The sequence below is a fragment of the Danio rerio genome, chromosome 17 (genome assembly GCF_052040795.2).
Source record: "Danio rerio strain M-AB ecotype USA chromosome 17, GRCz13ab, whole genome shotgun sequence".
NCBI classification, from domain to species: Eukaryota; Metazoa; Chordata; class Actinopteri; order Cypriniformes; family Danionidae; genus Danio; species Danio rerio.
Genome location: NC_141037.1, coordinates 1,889,527 through 1,910,174, shown reverse-complemented (window position 1 = coordinate 1,910,174; position 20,648 = coordinate 1,889,527). Strand labels below are relative to the sequence as shown.

At 34.8% G+C, this 20,648-nt stretch overlaps 2 protein-coding genes across 2 annotated transcripts in view; one reads left to right on the top strand and one right to left on the bottom strand.

Annotated features, from left to right (window-relative positions):
- The window catches only part of arhgap11a (Rho GTPase activating protein 11A), a 1,047,489-nt gene that overhangs the window by 421,151 nt on the left and 605,690 nt on the right, over positions 1 to 20,648 (top strand). The window lies entirely within an intron of this gene.
- LOC147839861 (uncharacterized) lies at positions 15 to 19,789 on the bottom strand. Its single transcript, XM_087291269.1, has 11 exons — positions 19,745 to 19,789; positions 19,576 to 19,670; positions 12,672 to 12,889; positions 11,760 to 12,485; positions 7,554 to 9,068; positions 6,228 to 7,406; positions 5,742 to 5,939; positions 4,254 to 5,645; positions 3,216 to 4,127; positions 1,581 to 2,144; positions 15 to 22 (listed from the first exon to the last, which is right to left on the bottom strand). Exons 1-11 carry the CDS (start codon positions 19,787 to 19,789, stop codon positions 15 to 17), a joined length of 6,852 nt encoding a protein of 2,283 aa, XP_087147395.1.

Sequence of the window (20,648 nt, the reverse complement as noted above, 5' to 3'; positions counted from 1 at the left end):
TTTGATTGGATTATTTAGTAGTCTGTAAGTGCTGTTTATTATTAAGACTGGCTGGTAAACACACACTTACGATGCTTCTGAGGGATCGATATATACTTCTGCTGCTGTTGAGGTCTCAGGAGGGTGGGTAGTGGTAGGTGCATTGATAGTGGTTGTATCTGGTGTTAAACTGGTTGCTGGATTGTGGGCTGTTATTTCTATTCTAAAACTTGTTAGATTGTGAGTTGATTTTGTTGTTAAACTTGTAGTTAGATTGTGTGTTGTATCTGCTGTCAAACTAATAGATTGATTGCTTGTTGTTTTATCTTGTGTTACATTATTAGATGGCTTGTGGCTTGTTGTTTTTATTGTTAAACTTGTTGTTTTATTGTGTGTTGTTGTGTCTGTTGTTAAACTTGTTGTTGGATTGTGTGTTGTTGTTTCTGTTGTTAAACTTGTTGTTGGATTGTGTGTTGTTGTGTCTGTTGTTAAACTTGTTGTTGGATTGTGTGTTGTTGTGTCTGTTGGTAAACTTGTTGTTGGATTGTGTGTTGTTGTTTCTGTTGTTAAACTTGTTGTTGGATTGTGTGTTGTTGTGTCTGTTGGTAAACTTGTTGTTGGATTGTGTGTTGTTGTTTCTGGTGTTAAACTTGTTGTTGGATTGTGAGTTGTTGTTTCTGTTGTTAAACTTGTTGTTGGATTGTGTGTTGTTGTTTCTGTTGGTAAACTTGTTGGATTGTGTGTTGTTGTTTCTGTTGTTAAACTTGTTGTTGGATTGTGTGTTGTTGTGTCTGTTGTTAAACTTGTTGGATTGTGTGTTGTTGTTTCTGTTGTTAATCTTGTTGTTGGATTGTGTGTTGTTGTTTCTGTTGTTAATCTTGTTGTTGGATTGTGTGTTGTTGTTTCTGTTGTTAAACTTGTTGTTGGATTGTGTGTTGTTGTTTCTGTTGTTAAACTTGTTGTTGGATTGTGTGTTGTTGTGTCTGTTGGTAAACTTGTTGGATTGTGTGTTGTTGTTTCTGTTGTTAAACTTGTTGTTGGATTGTGTGTTGTTGTTTCTGTTGTTAAACTTGTTGTTGGATTGTGTGTTGTTGTTTCTGTTGTTAAACTTGTTGTTGGATTGTGTGTTGTTGTGTCTGTTGTTAAACTTGTTGTTGGATTGTGTGTTGTTGTTTCTGTTGTTAAACTTGTTTTTGGATTGTGTGTTGTTTCTGTTGTTAATCTTGTTGTTGGATTGTGTGTTGTTGTGTCTGTTGGTAAACTTGTTGGATTGTGTGTTGTTGTTTCTGTTGTTAAACTTGTTGTTGGATTGTGTGTTGTTGTTTCTGTTGTTAAACTTGTTGGATTGTGTGTTGTTGTTTCTGTTGTTAAACTTGTTGTTGGATTGTGTGTTGTTGTTTCTGTTGTTAAACTTATTGTTGGATTGTGTGTTGTTGTGTCTGTTGTTAAACTTGTTGTTGGATTGTGTGTTGTTTCTGTTGTTAATCTTGTTGTTGGATTGTGTGTTGTTGTTTCTGTTGTTAAACTTGTTGTTGGATTGTGTGTTGTTGTTTCTATTGCTAAACTTTTATCTAAATTGTGTGTTGTTTCTGTTGTTAAACTTGTTGTTGGATTGTGAGTTGTTGTTTCTGTTGTTAAACTTGTTGTTGGATTGTGTGTTGTTGTTTCTGTTGTTAATCTTGTTGTTGGATTGTGTGTTGTTGTTTCTGTTGTTAATCTTGTTGTTGGATTGTGTGTTGTTGTGTCTGTTTTTAAACTTGTTGTTGGATTGTGTGTTGTTGTTTCTGTTGTTAAACTTGTTGTTGGATTGTGTGTTGTTGTTTCTGTTGTTAAACTTGTTGTTGGATTGTGTGTTGTTGTGTCTGTTGGTAAACTTGTTGGATTGTGTGTTGTTGTTTCTGTTGTTAAACTTGTTGTTGGATTGTGTGTTGTTGTTTCTGTTGTTAAACTTGTTGTTGGATTGTGTGTTGTTGTTTCTGTTGTTAAACTTGTTGTTGGATTGTGTGTTGTTGTTTCTGTTGTTAAACTTATTGTTGGATTGTGTGTTGTTGTGTCTGTTGTTAAACTTGTTGTTGGATTGTGTGTTGTTTCTGTTGTTAATCTTGTTGTTGGATTGTGTGTTGTTGTTTCTGTTGTTAAACTTGTTGTTGGATTGTGTGTTGTTTCTGTTGTTAATCTTGTTGTTGGATTGTATGTTGTTGTGTCTGTTGGTAAACTTGTTGGATTGTGTGTTGTTGTTTCTGTTGTTAAACTTGTTGTTGGATTGTGTGTTGTTGTTTCTGTTGTTAAACTTGTTGGATTGTGTGTTGTTGTTTCTGTTGTTAAACTTGTTGTTGGATTGTGTGTTGTTGTTTCTGTTGTTAAACTTATTGTTGGATTGTGTGTTGTTGTGTCTGTTGTTAAACTTGTTGTTGGATTGTGTGTTGTTTCTGTTGTTAATCTTGTTGTTGGATTGTGTGTTGTGGTTTCTGTTGTTAAACTTGTTGTTGGATTGTGTGTTGTTGTTTCTATTGCTAAACTTTTATCTAAATTGTGTGTTGTTTCTGTTGTTAAACTTGTTGTTGGATTGTGAGTTGTTGTTTCTGTTGTTAAACTTGTTGTTGGATTGTGTGTTGTTGTTTCTGGTGTTAAACTTGTTGTTGGATTGTGTGTTGTTGTTTCTGTAGTACAACTTGTTGTAGGATTTTGTGTTGTTTTTTCTGTTGTTAAACTTGTTGTTGGATTGTGTGTTGTTGTTTCTATTGCTAAACTTTTATCTGAATTGTGTGTTGTTTCTGTTGTTAAACTTGTTGTTGGATTGTGTGTTGTTGTTTCTGTTGTTAAACTTGTTGTTGGATTGTGTGTTGTTGTTTCTATTGCTAAACTTTTATCTGAATTGTGTGTTGTTTCTGTTGTTAAACTTGTTGTTGGATTGTGTGTTGTTTCTGTTGTTAATCTTGTTGTTGGATTGTGTGTTGTTGTTTCTGTTGTTAAACTTGTTGTTGGATTGTGTGTTGTTGTTTCTGTTGTTAAACTTGTTGGATTGTGTGTTGTTGTTTCTGTTGTTAAACTTGTTGTTGGATTGTGTGTTGTTGTGTCTGTTGTTAAACTTGTTGGATTGTGTGTTGTTGTTTCTATTGCTAAACTTTTATCTGAATTGTGTGTTGTTTCTGTTGTTAAACTTGTTGTTGGATTGTGTGTTGTTGTGTCTGTTGTTGAACTTGTTGGATTGTGTGTTGTTGTTTCTATTGCTAAACTTTTATCTAAATTGTGTGTTGTTTCTGTTGTTAAACTTGTTGTTGGATTGTGTGTTGTTGTGTCTGTTGTTAAACTTGTTGGATTGTGTGTTGTTGTTTCTATTGCTAAACTTTTATCTGAATTGTGTGTTGTTTCTGTTGTTAAACTTGTTGTTGGATTGTGTGTTGTTGTGTCTGTTGTTAAACTTGTTGTCGGATTGTGTGTTGTTGTTTCTGTTGTTAAACTTGTTGTTGGATTGTGTGTTGTTGTATCTGGTGTTAAACTTGTTGTTGGATTGTGTGTTGTTGTTTCTGTTGTTAAACTTGTTGTTGGATTGTGTGTTGTTGTGTCTGTTGTTAAACTTGTTGTTGGTTTGTGTGTTGTTGTGTCTGTTGTTAAACTTGTTGTTGGATTGTGTGTTGTTGTTTCTGTTGTTAAACTTGTTGTTGGATTGTGTGTTGTTGTGTCTGTTGTTAAACTTGTTGTTGGATTGTGTGTTGTTGTGTCTGTTGTTAAACTTGTTGTTGGATTGTGTGTTGTTGTATCTGGTGTTAAACTTGTTGTTGGATTGTGTGTTGTTGTTTCTGTTGTTAAACTTGTTGTTGGATTATGTGTTGTTGTGTCTGTTGTTAAACTTGTTGTTGGATTGTGTGTTGTTGTATCTGGTGTTAAACTTGTTGTTGGATTGTGTGTTGTTGTTTCTGTTGTTAAACTTGTTGTCGGATTGTGTGTTGTTGTTTCTGTTGTTAAACTTATTGTTGGTTTGTGTGTTGTTGTATCTGGTGTTAAACTTGTTGTTGGATTGTGTGTTGTTGTTTCTGTTGTTAAACTTGTTGTCGGATTGTGTGTCGTTGTTTCTGTTGTTAAACTTGTTGTTGGATTGTGTGTTGTTGTTTCTGTTGTTAAACTTGTTGTTGGATTGTGTGTTGTTTCTGTTGTTAAACTTGTTGTTGGATTGTGTTTTATTGTTTCTGTTGTTAAACTTGTTGTTGGATTGTGTGTTGTTTCTGTTGTTAATCTTGTTGTCGGATTGTGTGTCGTTGTTTCTGTTGTTAAACTTGTTGTTGGATTGTGTTTTATTGTTTCTGTTGTTAAACTTGTTGTTGGATTGTGTGTTGTTTCTGTTGTTAATCTTGTTGTTGGATTGTGTGTTGTTGTTTCTGTTGTTAAACTTGTTGTTGGATTGTGTGTTGTTGTTTCTGTTGTTAAACTTGTTGTTGGATTGTGTGTTGTTGTTTCTGTTGTTAAAATTGTTGTTGGATTGTGTGTTGTTGTGTCTGTTGTTAAACTTGTTGGATTGTGTGTTGTTGTTTCTATTGCTAAACTTTTATCTAAATTGTGTGTTGTTTCTGTTGTTAAACTTGTTGTTGGATTGTGTGTTGTTGTTTCTGGTGTTAAACTTGTTGTTGGATTGTGAGTTGTTGTTTCTGTTGTTAAACTTGTTGTTGGATTGTGTGTTGTTGTTTCTATTGCTAAACTTTTATCTGAATTGTGTGTTGTTTCTGTTGTTAAACTTGTTGTTGGATTGTGTGTTGTTTCTGTTGTTATTCTTGTTGTTGGATTGTGTGTTGTTGTTTCTGTTGTTAAACTTGTTGTTGGTTTGTGTGTTGTTGTTTCTGTTGTTAAACTTGTTGTTGGATTGTGTGTTGTTGTTTCTATTGCTAAACTTTTATCTGAATTGTGTGTTGTTTCTGTTGTTAAACTTGTTGTTGGATTGTGTGTTGTTTCTGTTGTTATTCTTGTTGTTGGATTGTGTGTTGTTGTTTCTGTTGTTAAACTTGTTGTTGGATTTTGTGTTGTTGTGTCTGTTGTTAAACTTGTTGGATTGTGTGTTGTTGTTTCTATTGCTAAACTTTTATCTAAATTGTGTGTTGTTTCTGTTGTTAAACTTGTTGTTGGATTGTGTGTTGTTGTTTCTGTTGTTAAACTTGTTGTTGGATTGTGTGTTGTTGTTTCTGTTGTTAAACTTGTTGTTGGATTGTGTGTTGTTGTTTCTGTTGTTAAACTTGTTGTTGGATTGTGTGTTGTTGTTAAACTTGTTGTTGGATTGTGTGTTGTTGTTTCTGTTGTTAAACTTGTTGTTGGATTGTGTGTTGTTGTTTCTGTTGTTAAACTTGTTGTTGGATTGTGTGTTGTTGTTTCTGTTGTTAAACTTGTTGTTGGATTGTGTGTTGTTGTGTCTGTTGGTAAACTTGTTGGATTGTGTGTTGTTGTTTCTGTTGTTAAACTTGTTGTTGGATTTTGTGTTGTTGTGTCTGTTGTTAAACTTGTTGTTGGATTGTGTGTTGTTGTTTCTGTTGTCAAACTTGTTGTTGGATTGTGTGTTGTTGTTTCTGTTGTTAAACTTGTTGTTGGATTGTGTGTTGTTGTTTCTGTTGGTAAACTTGTTGTTGGATTGTGTGTTGTTGTTTCTGTTGTTAAACTTGTTGTTGGATTGTGTGTTGTTGTTTCTGTTGTTAAACTTGTTGTTGGATTGTGAGTTGTTGTTTCTGTTGTCAAACTTGTTGTTAGATTTTGTGTTGTTGTTAAACTTGTTGTTGGATTGCGTGTTGTTGTTAAACTTGTTGTTGGATTGTGTGTTGTTGTTTCTGTTGTTAAACTTGTTGTTGGATTGTGTGTTGTTGTTTCTGTTGGTAAACTTGTTGTTGGATTGTGTGTTGTTGTTTCTTTTGTTAAACTTGTTGTTGGATTGTGTGTTGTTGTGTTTGTTGTTAAACTTGTTGTTGGATTGTGAGTTGTTGTTTCTGTTGTCAAACTTGTTGTTGGAGTTGGATTGTGTGCTGTTGTTTCTGTTGTTAAACTTGTTGTTGGATTGTGTGTTGTTGTTTCTGTTGTTAAACTTGTTGTTGGATTGTAAGTTGTTGTTTCTGTTGTTAAACTTGTTGTTGGATTGTGTGTTGTTGTGTCTGTTGTTAAACTTGTTGTTGGATTGTGTGCTGTTGTGTCTGTTGTTAAACTTGTTGTTGGATTGTGTGTTATTGTGTCTGTTGTTAAACTTGTGGGATTGTGTCTTGTTGTGTCTGTTGTTAAACTTGTTGTTGGATTGTGTGTTATTGTGTCTGTTGTTAAACTTGTGGGGTTGTGTGTTGTTGTGTCTGTTGTTAAACTTGTTGTTGGATTGTGTGTTGTTGTTTCTGGTGTTAAACTTGTTGTTGGATTGTGTGTCGTTGTTTCTGTTGTTAAACTTGTTGTTGGATTGTGTGTTGTTGTGTCTGTTGTTAAACTTGTTGTTGGATTGTGTGTTGTTGTGTCTGTTGTTAAACTTGTTGTTGGATTGTGTGTTGTTGTGTCTGTTGTTAAACTTGTTGTTGCTTTGTGTGTTGTTGTTTCTGTTGGTAAACTTGTTGTTGGATTGTGTTTTATTGTTTCTGTTGTTAAACTTGTTGTTGGATGGTGTGTTGTTTCTGTTGTTAATCTTGTTGTTGGATTGTGTGTTGTTGTTTCTGTTGTTAAACTTGTTGTTGGATTGTGTGTTGTTGTTTCTGTTGTTAAACTTGTTGTTGGATTGTGTGTTGTTGTTTCTGTTGTTAAACTTGTTGTTGGATTGTGTGTTGTTGTTTCTGATGTTAAACTTGTTGTTGGATTGTGTGTTGTTGTTTCTGTTGTTAAACTTGTTGTTGGATTGTGTGTTGTTGTTTCTGTTGGTAAACTTGTTGTTGGATTGTGTGTTGTTGTTTCTGTTGTTAAACTTGTTGTTGGATTGTGTGTTGTTGTGTCTGTTGTTAAACTTGTTGTTGGATTGTGTGTTGTTGTGTCTGTTGTTAAACTTGTTGTTGCTTTGTGTGTTGTTGTTTCTGTTGGTAAACTTGTTGTTGGATTGTGTTTTATTGTTTCTGTTGTTAAACTTGTTGTTGGATTGTGTGTTGTTGTTTCTGTTGTTAAACTTGTTGTTGGATTGTGTGTTGTTGTTCCTGTTGTTAAACTTGTTGTTGGATTGTGTGTTGTTGTTCCTGTTGTTAAACTTGTTGTTGGATTGTGTGTTGTTGTGTCTGTTGTTAAACTTGTTGTTGGATTGTGTGTTGTTGTTTCTGTTGTTAATCTTGTTGTTGGATTGTGTGTTGTTGTTTCTGTTGTTAAACTTGTTGTTGGATTGCGTGTTGTTGTTAAACTTGTTGTTGGATTGTGTGTTGTTGTTTCTGTTGTTAAACTTGTTGTTGCATTGTGTGTTGTTGTTTCTGTTGTTAAACTTGTTGGATTGTGTGTTGTTTTGTCTGTTGGTAAACTTGTTGGATTGTGTGTTGTTGTTTCTGTTGTTAAACTTGTTGTTGGATTGTGTGTTGTTGTTAAACTTGTTGTTGGATTGCGTGTTGTTGTTAAACTTGTTGTTGGATTGTGTGTCTTTGTTTCTGTTGTTAAACTTGTTGTTGGATTGTGTGTTGTTGTTTCTGTTGTTAAACTTGTTGTTGGATTGTGTGTTGTTGTGTCTGTTGTTAAACTTGTTGTTGGATTGTGTGTTGTTGTGTCTGTTGTTAAACTTGTTGTTGGATTGTGTGTTGTTGTGTCTGTTGTTAAACTTGTTGTTGCTTTGTGTGTTGTTGTTTCTGTTGGTAAACTTGTTGTTGGATTGTGTTTTATTGTTTCTGTTGTTAAACTTGTTGTTGGATTGTGTGTTGTTTCTGTTGTTAATCTTGTTGTTGGATTGTGTGTTGTTGTTTCTGTTGTTAAACTTGTTGTTGGATTGTGTGTTGTTGTTTCTGTTGTTAAACTTGTTGTTGGATTGTGTGTTGTTGTTTCTGTTGTTAAACTTGTTGTTGGATTGTGTGTTGTTGTTTCTGATGTTAAACTTGTTGTTGGATTGTGTGTTGTTGTTTCTGTTGTTAAACTTGTTGTTGGATTGTGTGTTGTTGTGTCTGTTGTCAAACTTGTTGGATTGTGTGTTGTTGTTTCTATTGCTAAACTTTTATCTAAATTGTGTGTTGTTTCTGTTGTTAAACTTGTTGTTTGATTGTGTGTTGTTGTTTCTGTTGTTAAACTTGTTGTTGGATTGTGTGTTGTTGTTTCTGGTGTTAAACTTGTTGTTGGATTGTGAGTTGTTGTTTCTGTTGTTAAACTTGTTGTTGGATTGTGTGTTGTTGTGTCTGTTGGTAAACTTGTTGGATTGTGTGTTGTTGTTTCTATTGCTAAACTTTTATCTGAATTGTGTGTTGTTTCTGTTGTTAAACTTGTTGTTGGATTGTGTTTTATTGTTTCTGTTGTTAAACTTGTTGTTGGATTGTGTGTTGTTTCTGTTGTTAATCTTGTTGTTGGATTGTGTGTTGTTGTTTCTGTTGTTAAACTTGTTGTTGGATTGTGTGTTGTTGTTAAACTTGTTGTTGGATTGCGTGTTGTTGTTAAACTTGTTGTTGGATTGTGTGTTGTTGTTTCTGTTGTTAAACTTGTTGTTGGATTGTGTGTTGTTGTTTCTGTTGTTAAACTTGTTGTTGGATTGTGTGTTGTTGTGTCTGTTGGTAAACTTGTTGGATTGTGTGTTGTTGTTTCTGTTGTTAAACTTGTTGTTGGATTGTGTGTTGTTGTTTCTGTTGTTAAACTTGTTGTTGGATTTTGTGTTGTTGTGTCTGTTGTTAAACTTGTTGTTGGATTGTGTGTTGTTGTTTCTGTTGTTAAACTTGTTGTTGGATTGTGTGTTGTTGTTTCTGTTGTTAAACTTGTTGTTGGATTGTGTGTTGTTGTTTCTGTTGTTAAACTTGTTGTTGGATTGTGAGTTGTTGTTTCTGTTGTCAAACTTGTTGTTGGAGTTAAATTGTGTGCTGTTGTTTCTGTTGTTAAACTTGTTGTTGGATTGTGTGTTGTTGTTTCTGTTGTTAAACTTGTTGTTGAATTGTGTGTTGTTGTTTCTGTTGTTAAACTTGTTGTTGCATTGTGTGTTGTTGTTTCTGTTGTTAAACTTGTTGGATTGTGTGTTGTTTTGTCTGTTGGTAAACTTGTTGGATTGTGTGTTGTTGTTTCTGTTGTTAAACTTGTTGTTAGATTTTGTGTTGTTGTTAAACTTGTTGTTGGATTGTGTGTTGTTGTTTCTGTTGTTAAACTTGTTGTTGGATTGTGTGTTGTTGTTTCTGTTGTTAAACTTGTTGTTGGATTGTGTGTTGTTATTTCTGTTGTTAAACTTGTTGTTGGATTGTGTGTTGTTGTTAAACTTGTTGTTGGATTGCGTGTTGTTGTTAAACTTGTTGTTGGATTGTGTGTTGTTGTGTCTGTTGTCAAACTTGTTGGATTGTGTGTTGTTGTTTCTATTGCTAAACTTTTATCTAAATTGTGTGTTGTTTCTGTTGTTAAACTTGTTGTTTGATTGTGTGTTGTTGTTTCTGTTGTTAAACTTGTTGTTGGATTGTGTGTTGTTGTTTCTGGTGTTAAACTTGTTGTTGGATTGTGAGTTGTTGTTTCTGTTGTTAAACTTGTTGTTGGATTGTGTGTTGTTGTGTCTGTTGGTAAACTTGTTGGATTGTGTGTTGTTGTTTCTATTGCTAAACTTTTATCTGAATTGTGTGTTGTTTCTGTTGTTAAACTTGTTGTTGGATTGTGTTTTATTGTTTCTGTTGTTAAACTTGTTGTTGGATTGTGTGTTGTTTCTGTTGTTAATCTTGTTGTTGGATTGTGTGTTGTTGTTTCTGTTGTTAAACTTGTTGTTGGATTGTGTGTTGTTGTTAAACTTGTTGTTGGATTGCGTGTTGTTGTTAAACTTGTTGTTGGATTGTGTGTTGTTGTTTCTGTTGTTAAACTTGTTGTTGGATTGTGTGTTGTTGTTTCTGTTGTTAAACTTGTTGTTGGATTGTGTGTTGTTGTGTCTGTTGGTAAACTTGTTGGATTGTGTGTTGTTGTTTCTGTTGTTAAACTTGTTGTTGGATTGTGTGTTGTTGTTTCTGTTGTTAAACTTGTTGTTGGATTTTGTGTTGTTGTGTCTGTTGTTAAACTTGTTGTTGGATTGTGTGTTGTTGTTTCTGTTGTTAAACTTGTTGTTGGATTGTGTGTTGTTGTTTCTGTTGTTAAACTTGTTGTTGGATTGTGTGTTGTTGTTTCTGTTGTTAAACTTGTTGTTGGATTGTGAGTTGTTGTTTCTGTTGTCAAACTTGTTGTTGGAGTTAAATTGTGTGCTGTTGTTTCTGTTGTTAAACTTGTTGTTGGATTGTGTGTTGTTGTTTCTGTTGTTAAACTTGTTGTTGAATTGTGTGTTGTTGTTTCTGTTGTTAAACTTGTTGTTGCATTGTGTGTTGTTGTTTCTGTTGTTAAACTTGTTGGATTGTGTGTTGTTTTGTCTGTTGGTAAACTTGTTGGATTGTGTGTTGTTGTTTCTGTTGTTAAACTTGTTGTTAGATTTTGTGTTGTTGTTAAACTTGTTGTTGGATTGTGTGTTGTTGTTTCTGTTGTTAAACTTGTTGTTGGATTGTGTGTTGTTGTTTCTGTTGTTAAACTTGTTGTTGGATTGTGTGTTGTTATTTCTGTTGTTAAACTTGTTGTTGGATTGTGTGTTGTTGTTAAACTTGTTGTTGGATTGCGTGTTGTTGTTAAACTTGTTGTTGGATTGTGTGTTGTTGTGTCTGTTGGTAAACTTGTTGGATTGTGTGTTGTTGTTTCTGTTGTTAAACTTGTTGTTGGATTTTGTGTTGTTGTGTTTGTTGTTAAACTTGTTGTTGGATTGTGTGTTGTTGTTTCTGTTGGTAAACTTGTTGTTGGATTGTGTGTTGTTGTTTCTTTTGTTAAACTTGTTGTTGGATTGTGTGTTGTTGTTTCTGTTGGTAAACTTGTTGTTGGATTGTGTGTTGTTGTTTCTGTTGTTAAACTTGTTGTTGGATTGTGAGTTGTTGTTTCTGTTGTCAAACTTGTTGTTGGATTGTGTGTTGTTGTTTCTGTTGTTAAACGTGTTGTTGGATTGTGTGTTGTTGTGTCTGTTGGTAAACTTGTTGTTGGATTGTGTGTTGTTGTTTCTGTTGGTAAACTTGTTGTTGGATTGTGTGTTGTTGTTTCTGTTGTTAAACTTGTTGTTGGATTGTGTGTTGTTGTTTCTGTTGTTAAACTTGTTGTTGGATTGTGAGTTGTTGTTTCTGTTGTCAAACTTGTTGTTGGAGTTAAATTGTGTGCTGTTGTTTCTGTTGTTAAACTTGTTGTTGGATTGTGTGTTGTTGTTTCTGTTGTTAAACTTGTTGTTGAATTGTGTGTTGTTGTTTCTGTTGTTAAACTTGTTGTTGCATTGTGTGTTGTTGTTTCTGTTGTTAAACTTGTTGGATTGTGTGTTGTTTTGTCTGTTGGTAAACTTGTTGGATTGTGTGTTGTTGTTTCTGTTGTTAAACTTGTTGTTAGATTTTGTGTTGTTGTTAAACTTGTTGTTGGATTGTGTGTTGTTGTTTCTGTTGTTAAACTTGTTGTTGGATTGTGTGTTGTTGTTTCTGTTGTTAAACTTGTTGTTGGATTGTGTGTTGTTATTTCTGTTGTTAAACTTGTTGTTGGATTGTGTGTTGTTGTTAAACTTGTTGTTGGATTGCGTGTTGTTGTTAAACTTGTTGTTGGATTGTGTGTTGTTGTGTCTGTTGGTAAACTTGTTGGATTGTGTGTTGTTGTTTCTGTTGTTAAACTTGTTGTTGGATTTTGTCTTGTTGTGTTTGTTGTTAAACTTGTTGTTGGATTGTGTGTTGTTGTTTCTGTTGGTAAACTTGTTGTTGGATTGTGTGTTGTTGTTTCTGTTGGTAAACTTGTTGTTGGATTGTGTGTTGTTGTGTCTGTTGTTAAACTTGTTGTTGGATTGTGTGTTGTTGTTTCTGTTGTTAAACTTGTTGTTGGATTGTGTGTTGTTGTTTCTTTTGTTAAACTTGTTGTTGGATTGTGTGTTGTTGTTTCTGTTGGTAAACTTGTTGTTGGATTGTGAGTTGTTGTTTCTGTTGTCAAACTTGTTGTTGGATTGTGTGTTGTTGTTGTTTCTGTTGTTAAACTTGTTGTTGGATTGTGTGTTGTTGTTTCTGTTGTTAAACTTGTTGTTGGATTGTGTGTTGTTGTTTCTGTTGTTAAACTTGTTGTTGGATTGTGAGTTGTTGTTTCTGTTGTCAAACTTGTTGTTGGAGTTGGATTGTGTGCTGTTGTTTCTGTTGTTAAACTTGTTGTTGGATTGTGTGTTGTTGTTTCTGTTGTTAAACTTGTTGTTGGATTGTGTGTTGTTGTTTCTGTTGGTAAACTTGTTGTTGGATTGTGTGTTGTTGTGTCTGTTGTTAAACTTGTTGTTGGATTGTGTGTTGTTGTTTCTGTTGTTAAACTTGTTGTTGGATTGTGTGTTGTTGTTTCTGTTGGTAAACTTGTTGTTGGATTGTGTGTTGTTGTTTCTGTTGTTAAACTTGTTTTTGGATTGTGTGTTGCTTCTGTTGGTAAACTTGTTGTTGGATTGTGTGTTGCTTCTGTTGGTAAACTTGTTGTTGGATTGTGTGTTGTTGTGTCTGTTGGTAATCTTGTTGTTGGATTGTGTGTTGTTGTTTCTGTTGTTAAACTTGTTGTTGGATTGTGTGTTGTTGTTTCTGTTGTTAAACTTGTTGTTGGATTGTGTGTTGTTGTTTCTGTTGGTAAACTTGTTGTTGGATTGTGTGTTGTTGTTTCTGTTGTTAAACTTGTTGTTGGATTGTGTGTTGTTGTTTCTGTTGTTAAACTTGTTGTTGGATTGTGTGTTGCTTCTGTTGTTAAACTTGTTGTTGGATTGTGTGTTGTTGTTTCTGTTGTTAAACTTGTTGATGGATTGTGAGGTTTTGTAGCTAATGTTATATTATTAGATGGCTTTTGGCTGGTTGTGTCTGTTGTTAAACTGGAAGTTGGGTTAATATTTGCTGTTTCTGATGGTAAAGTCGTTGGGTTGATAGTTTTTTTTGTTGTTAAAATAGTAGTTGAGTTGACAGTTATTGTAACAGGTCCTAAAATGGTAGTTGGGTTAATAGTTGTTATATCTGTTCTTAAACTGGTTGTTGGGTTACTAGTTGTTTTTTCTGATGCTGTACTGGTAGTTGGGTTGATTGTTACTGGTGTTAAGCTGGTGGTTGGTCTGATAGTTGTTCTTTCTGATGTTGTACTGGTTTTTGGGTTAATAGTTGTTGCAATCATTGTTAAACTGGTAGGTTGGCTAATTGTTGTATCTGTTGTTAAAGTGGTTGTTGGGTTGATAGTTGTTGTAACTGTTGTTGATCTGGTTGTTGTGTTGATAGTTGTTGTATCTGTTGTTGATCTGGTTGTTGCGTTGATAGTTGTTGATCTGGTTGTTGGGTTGATAGTAACTGTTGTTGATCTGGTTGTTGCGTTGACAGTTGTTGTATCTGTTGTCGATCTGGTTGTTGGCTTGATTGTTGTAACTAGTCTTAAACTGGTTGTTGGGTTGATAGTTGTTGCAATCATTGTTAAACTGGTAGGTTGGTTAATTGTTGTATCTGTTGTTAAACTGGTTGTAGAGTTGATAGTTGTTGTAACTGTTGTTGATCTGGTTGTTGGGTTGATAGTTGTAATTTCTGATGTTTTACTGAGAGTTGGGTTGATAGTTGATGCAACTTTTGTCGAACTGGTAGTTGGGTTGATTGTTGTTGTTTCTGATGTTGTACTGGTAGTTGAGTTGATTGTTGTAACTGGTCTTAAACTGGTAGTTGGGTTGATTGTTGTTCTTTCCGATGTTGTACTAGTAGTTGGGTCTATAGTTGTTATAACCTTTGTTGAACTAGTAGTTTGCTTGATAGTAGTTGAATGTGTTGTTAAAATGCTGGTTGGGTTGGTAGTTGTAACTGTTGTTAAACTGGTAGTTGGGTTAATAGTTGTTATATCTGTTGTTAAACTGGTTGTTGGGTTACTAGTTGTTTTTTCTGATGCTGTACTGGTAGTTGGGTTGATTGTTAGTGGTGTTAAGCTGGTAGTTGGTCTGATAGTTGTACTTTCTGATGTTGTACTGGTTGTTGGGTTAATAGTTGTTGCAACCTTTGTCGAACTGGTAGTTAAGTTGATTGTTGTTGTTTCTGGTGTTGTACTGTTAGTTGGGTTGATTGTTGTAACTGGTATTAAACTGGTAGTTGGGTTGATAGTTGTTGCAAGCATTGTTAAACTGGTAGGTTGGCTAATTGTTGTATCTGTTGTTAAACTGGTTGTTGGGTTGATAGTTGTTCTTTCTGATGTTGTACTGGTAGTTGGGTTGATAGTTGTTTCTGTTGTTGAACTGGCAGTTAGGTTGACATTTGTTTTTACTAATATTGTACTGGTAGTTGGGTTGATAGTTGTTGAATCTGTTGGTAAACTGGTAGTTGGGTTGATTTTTGTAACAGGTGTTAAACTGGTAGTTAAGTTGAAATTTGTTCCTATTAACATTGAACTAGTTGGTGGGTTGATAGTTGTTGTAACTGTTGTTAAACTGGTTGTTGGGTTGATAGTTGTTGTTTCTGGTGTTGTACTGTTAGTTGGGTTGATAGTTGTTGAATCTGTTGTTAAACTGGTAGTTGGGTTAATAGTTGTTGTAACTGTTGTTAAGCTGGTAGTTGGGCTTATAGTTGGTCTTTCTAATGTTGTACTGTTAGTTTGGTCCATAGTTGTTGTTTCCAATGTTAAGCTAGTAGTTGGTTTGATAGTTGTTGTTACTGGTGTTAAGCTGGTAGTTGGGCTGACAGTTCTTTCTGATGTTGTACTGGTTGCTCGGTTAATATTTGTTGAATCTGTTGTTAAACTGGTTGTTGGGTTGATAGCTGTAACTGTTGTTGAACTGGCAGTTGGGTTAACATTTGTTCTTACTATTATTGTACTGGTTGTTGGGTTGATAGTTGTTGTTTCTGGTGTTGTACTGTTAGTAGGGTTGATAGTTGTTGTAACTGTTGTTAAAGTAGTAGTTGGGTTGATTGTTTCTGGTGTTAAGCTGGTAGTTAGGCTGATAGTTGTCCTTTCTGATGTTGTACTGATTGTTGGTTTGATTGTTTCTTGTGTCAATCTGGTAAATGGGGTTGTGGTTGTTATTTTTAATGTTGTATTGGAAGTTGGGTTATTAGTTGTCGTTTTTGGTGTTAAGCTGGTAGGTGGGTTGATTATTGTCATTTTTGCTGTTGAACTGATTGTGTTGATTGATGTTGATTCTAATGTGAAGCTGGTAGTTGGGTTTATTGATATTGTTTCAGGTTTTAAACTGATAGTTGGAATTATAACTTTTGTTTCTGTTGTTAAAATATTGGTTGGATTGATACTTGTTGTTTCTGCTGTTAAACTGGTAATTGGATAGATAGTTGTTTTTTCTGGTTTTAAACTGGTAGCTGGGTTTATAGTTGTTGTTTCTTGTGTGAAACTGGTGGTTTTGTTGATAGTTGTTGTTTCTAGAGTTAAACTGGTAGCTGGATGGTAAGTTGTCGCATCTAAAATAAATAAAATAAAAAGATTTAATAAAATGCCTTGAAATACTGCCACAACTCATCCACTGTTAGTCTGGGCACCTGTTCTTAAATTTGGTTTGCACTGATTTTATGTTTTGGTTTCAAAATCTATTGATCATTGTGAAATTATAACCATTAATTGTCATGCTTGTTACTTTAAGTTTTACACTCATTGAAACAAAAGGTCTTTCATGTTTCCAGAACTCAGATCTCTCAACAAAACTCTAAAACAAAAATGCTGGGTTGTTGTAACCCAACTATGAGACAATATTAAATTTACATTACACTTTTTAACCCAATGTTTTGGTTTGTCCAAATCTGACAGTGCATTAGTTTATGAACAACCTGTTTTTACAGAAAATGTGTCAAAATATTTCTGGAACATCATTAGTTTTTTTTAAATGTAATCCAATCATAATCCCTACCCACAATCCTAACCCTAACTGTAAATTATTGCAAAAAATTATAAGTAAAATGAGAGCGTTTTTGGTTCATAACAATAATCTGGCACAACTCTGATTGCAAACATAAACCTAACATAAACTATTAACTTGTCCCTTAAATCTGATTGTTTGATTAGAAAGTTGTTCTGAATGCGTTGTTGACGTCATGTGGCATTTTCACTGTCACAGATGACAAAAATGAATGTAATTAGTGTTGTTAAAACAATTATTTTTCTTCTGTGGACCTTTTTATGAAAATTGTTTCATAATAATTTACATCACATATAAATCAAAAAGAAAACATTAAATCGTTCATGAATACATACATCATTCATGTCTATGTTCACAAGGGGCTTAATAGTGTATGCATTGATGAGACAGGATCATAATTTAGCATTTACAAATATGCAGTATACTTTCCATCTACACTCTAAAAAATGCTGGGTTGTACCTTAGTGGTATTTTGGTATTTCCGCCTGGATTTTGCCTACCCAAATTTAAAAGCTTCCCAAATCCACATGCAGAGGTGTAAATGCAAAACTTTGGTATCATTTTAAAGAAAACCCTTTGAATTTTCATAAAACACTATTGAAAGTGTTTAAAATATCTGTATATGTTGTCTGTGTTATTATAAACACTTAAATGTATTTTTTACTTATAAACTCAAATGTGAAAGTGCACCTTTTAGGTTGTGTGTGGTCTAGCGTGCTGTAATTAATGTTGGTGGTTCCTGCACATGTCTGTAATGATAGGAAAAAAAGAAAAATGTCTCCACCATAATCTATGCAGAAGTTATTGTGTTCCAACTGATGAGAGGTGCTGTATAAGCCACAGGGAGCGATCATTGTGTTCATATTTCACTATTCTTTTGTTTGATCAAACATAATTCACTGTGTTTGGAGCACGTCAGACAGATAAAAGCATTACTTATGCACATCACCTCAAAAACAGAGGAGAATGGGCCTGAAGCGCACAGCATAAGGTAAGAGATGACAGCTGTCTGTGCTATCTGGGGCTGCTTATTGATCATAAATGTATTGTTTTCACTTCTGCGCCATGGAAACACCGAGATTCATTCAGCAACTGTTTGATATGTAAATATAATTCAGTAAAAAGAACTCTAGAGCCATATGAGCACCGGCAAGAGCTTTCATTTGAGCCATAACTTGTACATGTGTCATATATTCATTCATTCATTTTCTTGTCGGCTTAGTCCCTTTATTAATCCGGGGTCACCACAGCGGAATGAAACGCCAACTTGTCCAGTAGGTTTTTACACAGCTGATGCCCTTCCAGCTGCAACCCATCTCTGGGAAACATCCACACACACATTCACACACTACGGACATTTTAGCCTACCCAATTCACCTGTAACACATGTCTTTGGACTGTGAGGGAAACCGGAGCACCCGGAGGAAACCCACGCGAAGGCAGGGAGAACATGCAAACTCCACACAGAAACGCCAACTGAGCCGAGGTTCAAACCAGCGACCCAGCAACCTTCTTGCTGTGAGACGACAGCACTACCTACTGCGCCACTGCCTCCCCGTGTCATATATGAAAAATATGAAAATGAACCAATGTTCAATACCCAGCTCGGGCATCCAAAGTACTGTATATTTATGTGTAAATAACTTTTGTACAGTAAAATAAAAACTAAAGTGATGCACATGTGCATAAAATATAGATTCTACACTTTCAAACGACACCACTTAAGGGGGTCTGGTGCAATGCTGGCCCTTTAAATCTTAAAGCGAAAGTCCATGTCGCCACGGACCCCGTACCAGCATTGCATCAGAAATGGGTTAACCATTGAGTTAAAAAGTGTAAATTTTATTGAAATATCAAGCCACTGTTGGGTTTGTTCATGTTTGACGCAATGTTGGGTTACGACAATCCAGCATTTTATAGAGTGTAATGTAACTGTAACCTTTTTTGTTTGCCACTGTCTTTACATCCAGCTCATACAAACTGAAAGTTTCATAGTCAGCTTTATAAATTTATGTTTGTGGAAGCCAAATTTCTTAACCCGCCCATGTACATTATTAAAAAACCCTGGAGTGTATTAATCCAACATAGGGTCAAACATGGACGAACCCATTGTATGTAATGTAATTTAAATTTCAATAAGAAAAATTAACCCGCTGGGTAGGGCTGGGCGATTTTTCAGATTTTTTCGATTAATTAGAATTTACGTTTTAAGAAGATTTAATTTAGAATCAAATCGAGAAATCGCGATATTTAAAAAATATATATATTTAATACATTATAATGGCATCAATGTGCTTTGGTTCACTCTGTATGAAGCAGGAAGCACACCAGAAGCACCTCTCGGTGATGCGCCGCACAGCACCACGCCATGGATTTTAGAATTCTAAACAGGTTTCTATACACACACCCAGCCACGATTCACGAAGCAGTTCATATTTCAACCGCGCCACAGAGCGCCATCTGATTAGTTTCATGTTAAATATCATGAGAATGTGCGCGTCTGGTGTGTGATAGTTTAAGCTGTCATGTGCACGCCGTGTCGCAGCGCTTCTGGTGTGTGACCTGCTTGACTGCCTGTTAAAGCGTGAAGTCATGTAGGATTTTACTTGTTGCTCGTCTGGGTGGATTGTCAAGACATATTCCCTCATCAAGTCGATAAACTCGATCTCAACATGTATGAAGGACGTAAAAGGACGCCTGCCATGTGGAAAAACCGCGCCGATCTTTTGGTTTGAACACGAGTAGAGGTGAGGACCTGTAGCAGTGAAAATGAAAGTAGCCGCCCCCATGACGTCATTTAGCGGACCTAAACCAGACAGATTAGCCAGCATAATACAGAGAGTGGAGCAAAGCGCATCAAATGATCGATATTTAAAAGAGAAAAAAAGAAAAATAGATTAAATATATTATTTTATATTAGACACACATCTGGTGCTTGTATTTGCTCCTGCTATACATCCACAACTTCACACATTGGGTTAAATTAGGCTTTACAGTTTCCATGTTCAGTCCTTTTCTTCCACTGGATCTTTTTAAGAAAAAGGCAGCAGCTTTACAACCTGTCATTCAATCAGAAGACAAAGTCAAAGCCGAGCTGACAGCCAATCTTTCCCAGGCTCAGCAAAACTTGCAAAAATCCCTCTGTATTCCTGCAACTGCAATATTTACACAAATATTTCTCATTCAAATCTTCAGCAACGCTATTTAACTCGTGAATTTCTTTTACATTTATTTACACCTTGACCGATTTTTGTATGACATGGCCATTAAAAAAACAATGTTCCATAACCAGATGTTTTTCAAGTTACTTTTAAAGAAAATGTTACTTCTGTCATGTTGTTGTAATGTTTTGAGAAGACCAGTGACACAATAAAAAAAAATTTAAAAATCGAAATCGGTCAAACTTTATAAAAAATTTTTTTTTGCTAAATCGCCCAGCCCTACCGCTGGATTTGTCCTTATTTGACCCAAAGATGGGTTATGACAGCCTATCATCCTATTTGAATGTGCATAAAACCAAATTAGAAACTAATATCTAGTAATATATTTCATGCATCTATTTATAAGTTGATAAACTTTAGTTTCTATATGATTCGTACTTATCCGTCCAGTGAGGCAGCAGAGGATCATCATCATCATCATCATGATCAGCCGCAGCACATTCAGCTTCAGTCCAGACATAATTCCCACAGACCTGACAGAGACACACGTGTTTAATGTTGTTTTCTACAGGCTCTGAACACAAATCCTACATCAGTTTCTCATTACATTCTCCAGATCAAAATCCAGAGACCAGAGAAGAGAGACTTTCATCCGTTCACCTCTGAAGCTTCAGGATTATGATTTTAATGTCAGAAAGTTCACTGGCAAACATGCAAATCAGCTTTATTTTAGAATCACATTGTTCATTGAGATTCAGCTCCAGTTTGATGTCACCCGTGTTTGACTATATAGCAAATACATGTTTATATTTAATATATGTGTTGTGCTGATGAATGAAGAGGTGAAGGATCCAAATGCAGTTGAATGATATTGATTGCAGCTCATAGGGAAAACGTAATAGTGAACACAAACAAGCTAAGAAAAGAAAAATACATGCTGACATCTGATAACTAAAAACAACTGACAATGAAGAGCACATGTAGTGAATGAGACAATACACAACCAAGGCAACTAATAAAGGCAACTGAGGTGACAGTAAAACTATTAAACAATGAGAAACAGAAACACAAAGCAAGGACCGTTACTGAAGTCTAGATGCAAGATCCCAATGAAAGCATAATCTTTATTAGGCAATATTTACAGATTATCATACGATAAATGTTACATTTTTTAATACGTTCATAGAAACAACAAAATAAAAAAATTGATTGATATAAAAACACTTGGTGTGATATATTGATGACTGATCTTCACATATTTTCAAGTTTGATTGAAATCATTATTTTTAAGCCACTGAAATTCATCATTATTAAGGAATAATGCTTTCATTCATTCATTCATTTTCTTTTTGGCTTAGTCCCTTTATCAATCTGGGGTCATCACAGCGGAATGAACCAACAACTTACCCAGCATATGTTTTAAACGGTGGATGCCCTTCAAGCTGCAACCCATCACTGGGAAACATCCACACACTCATTCACACCCATACACTATGGACAATTTAGCTTAC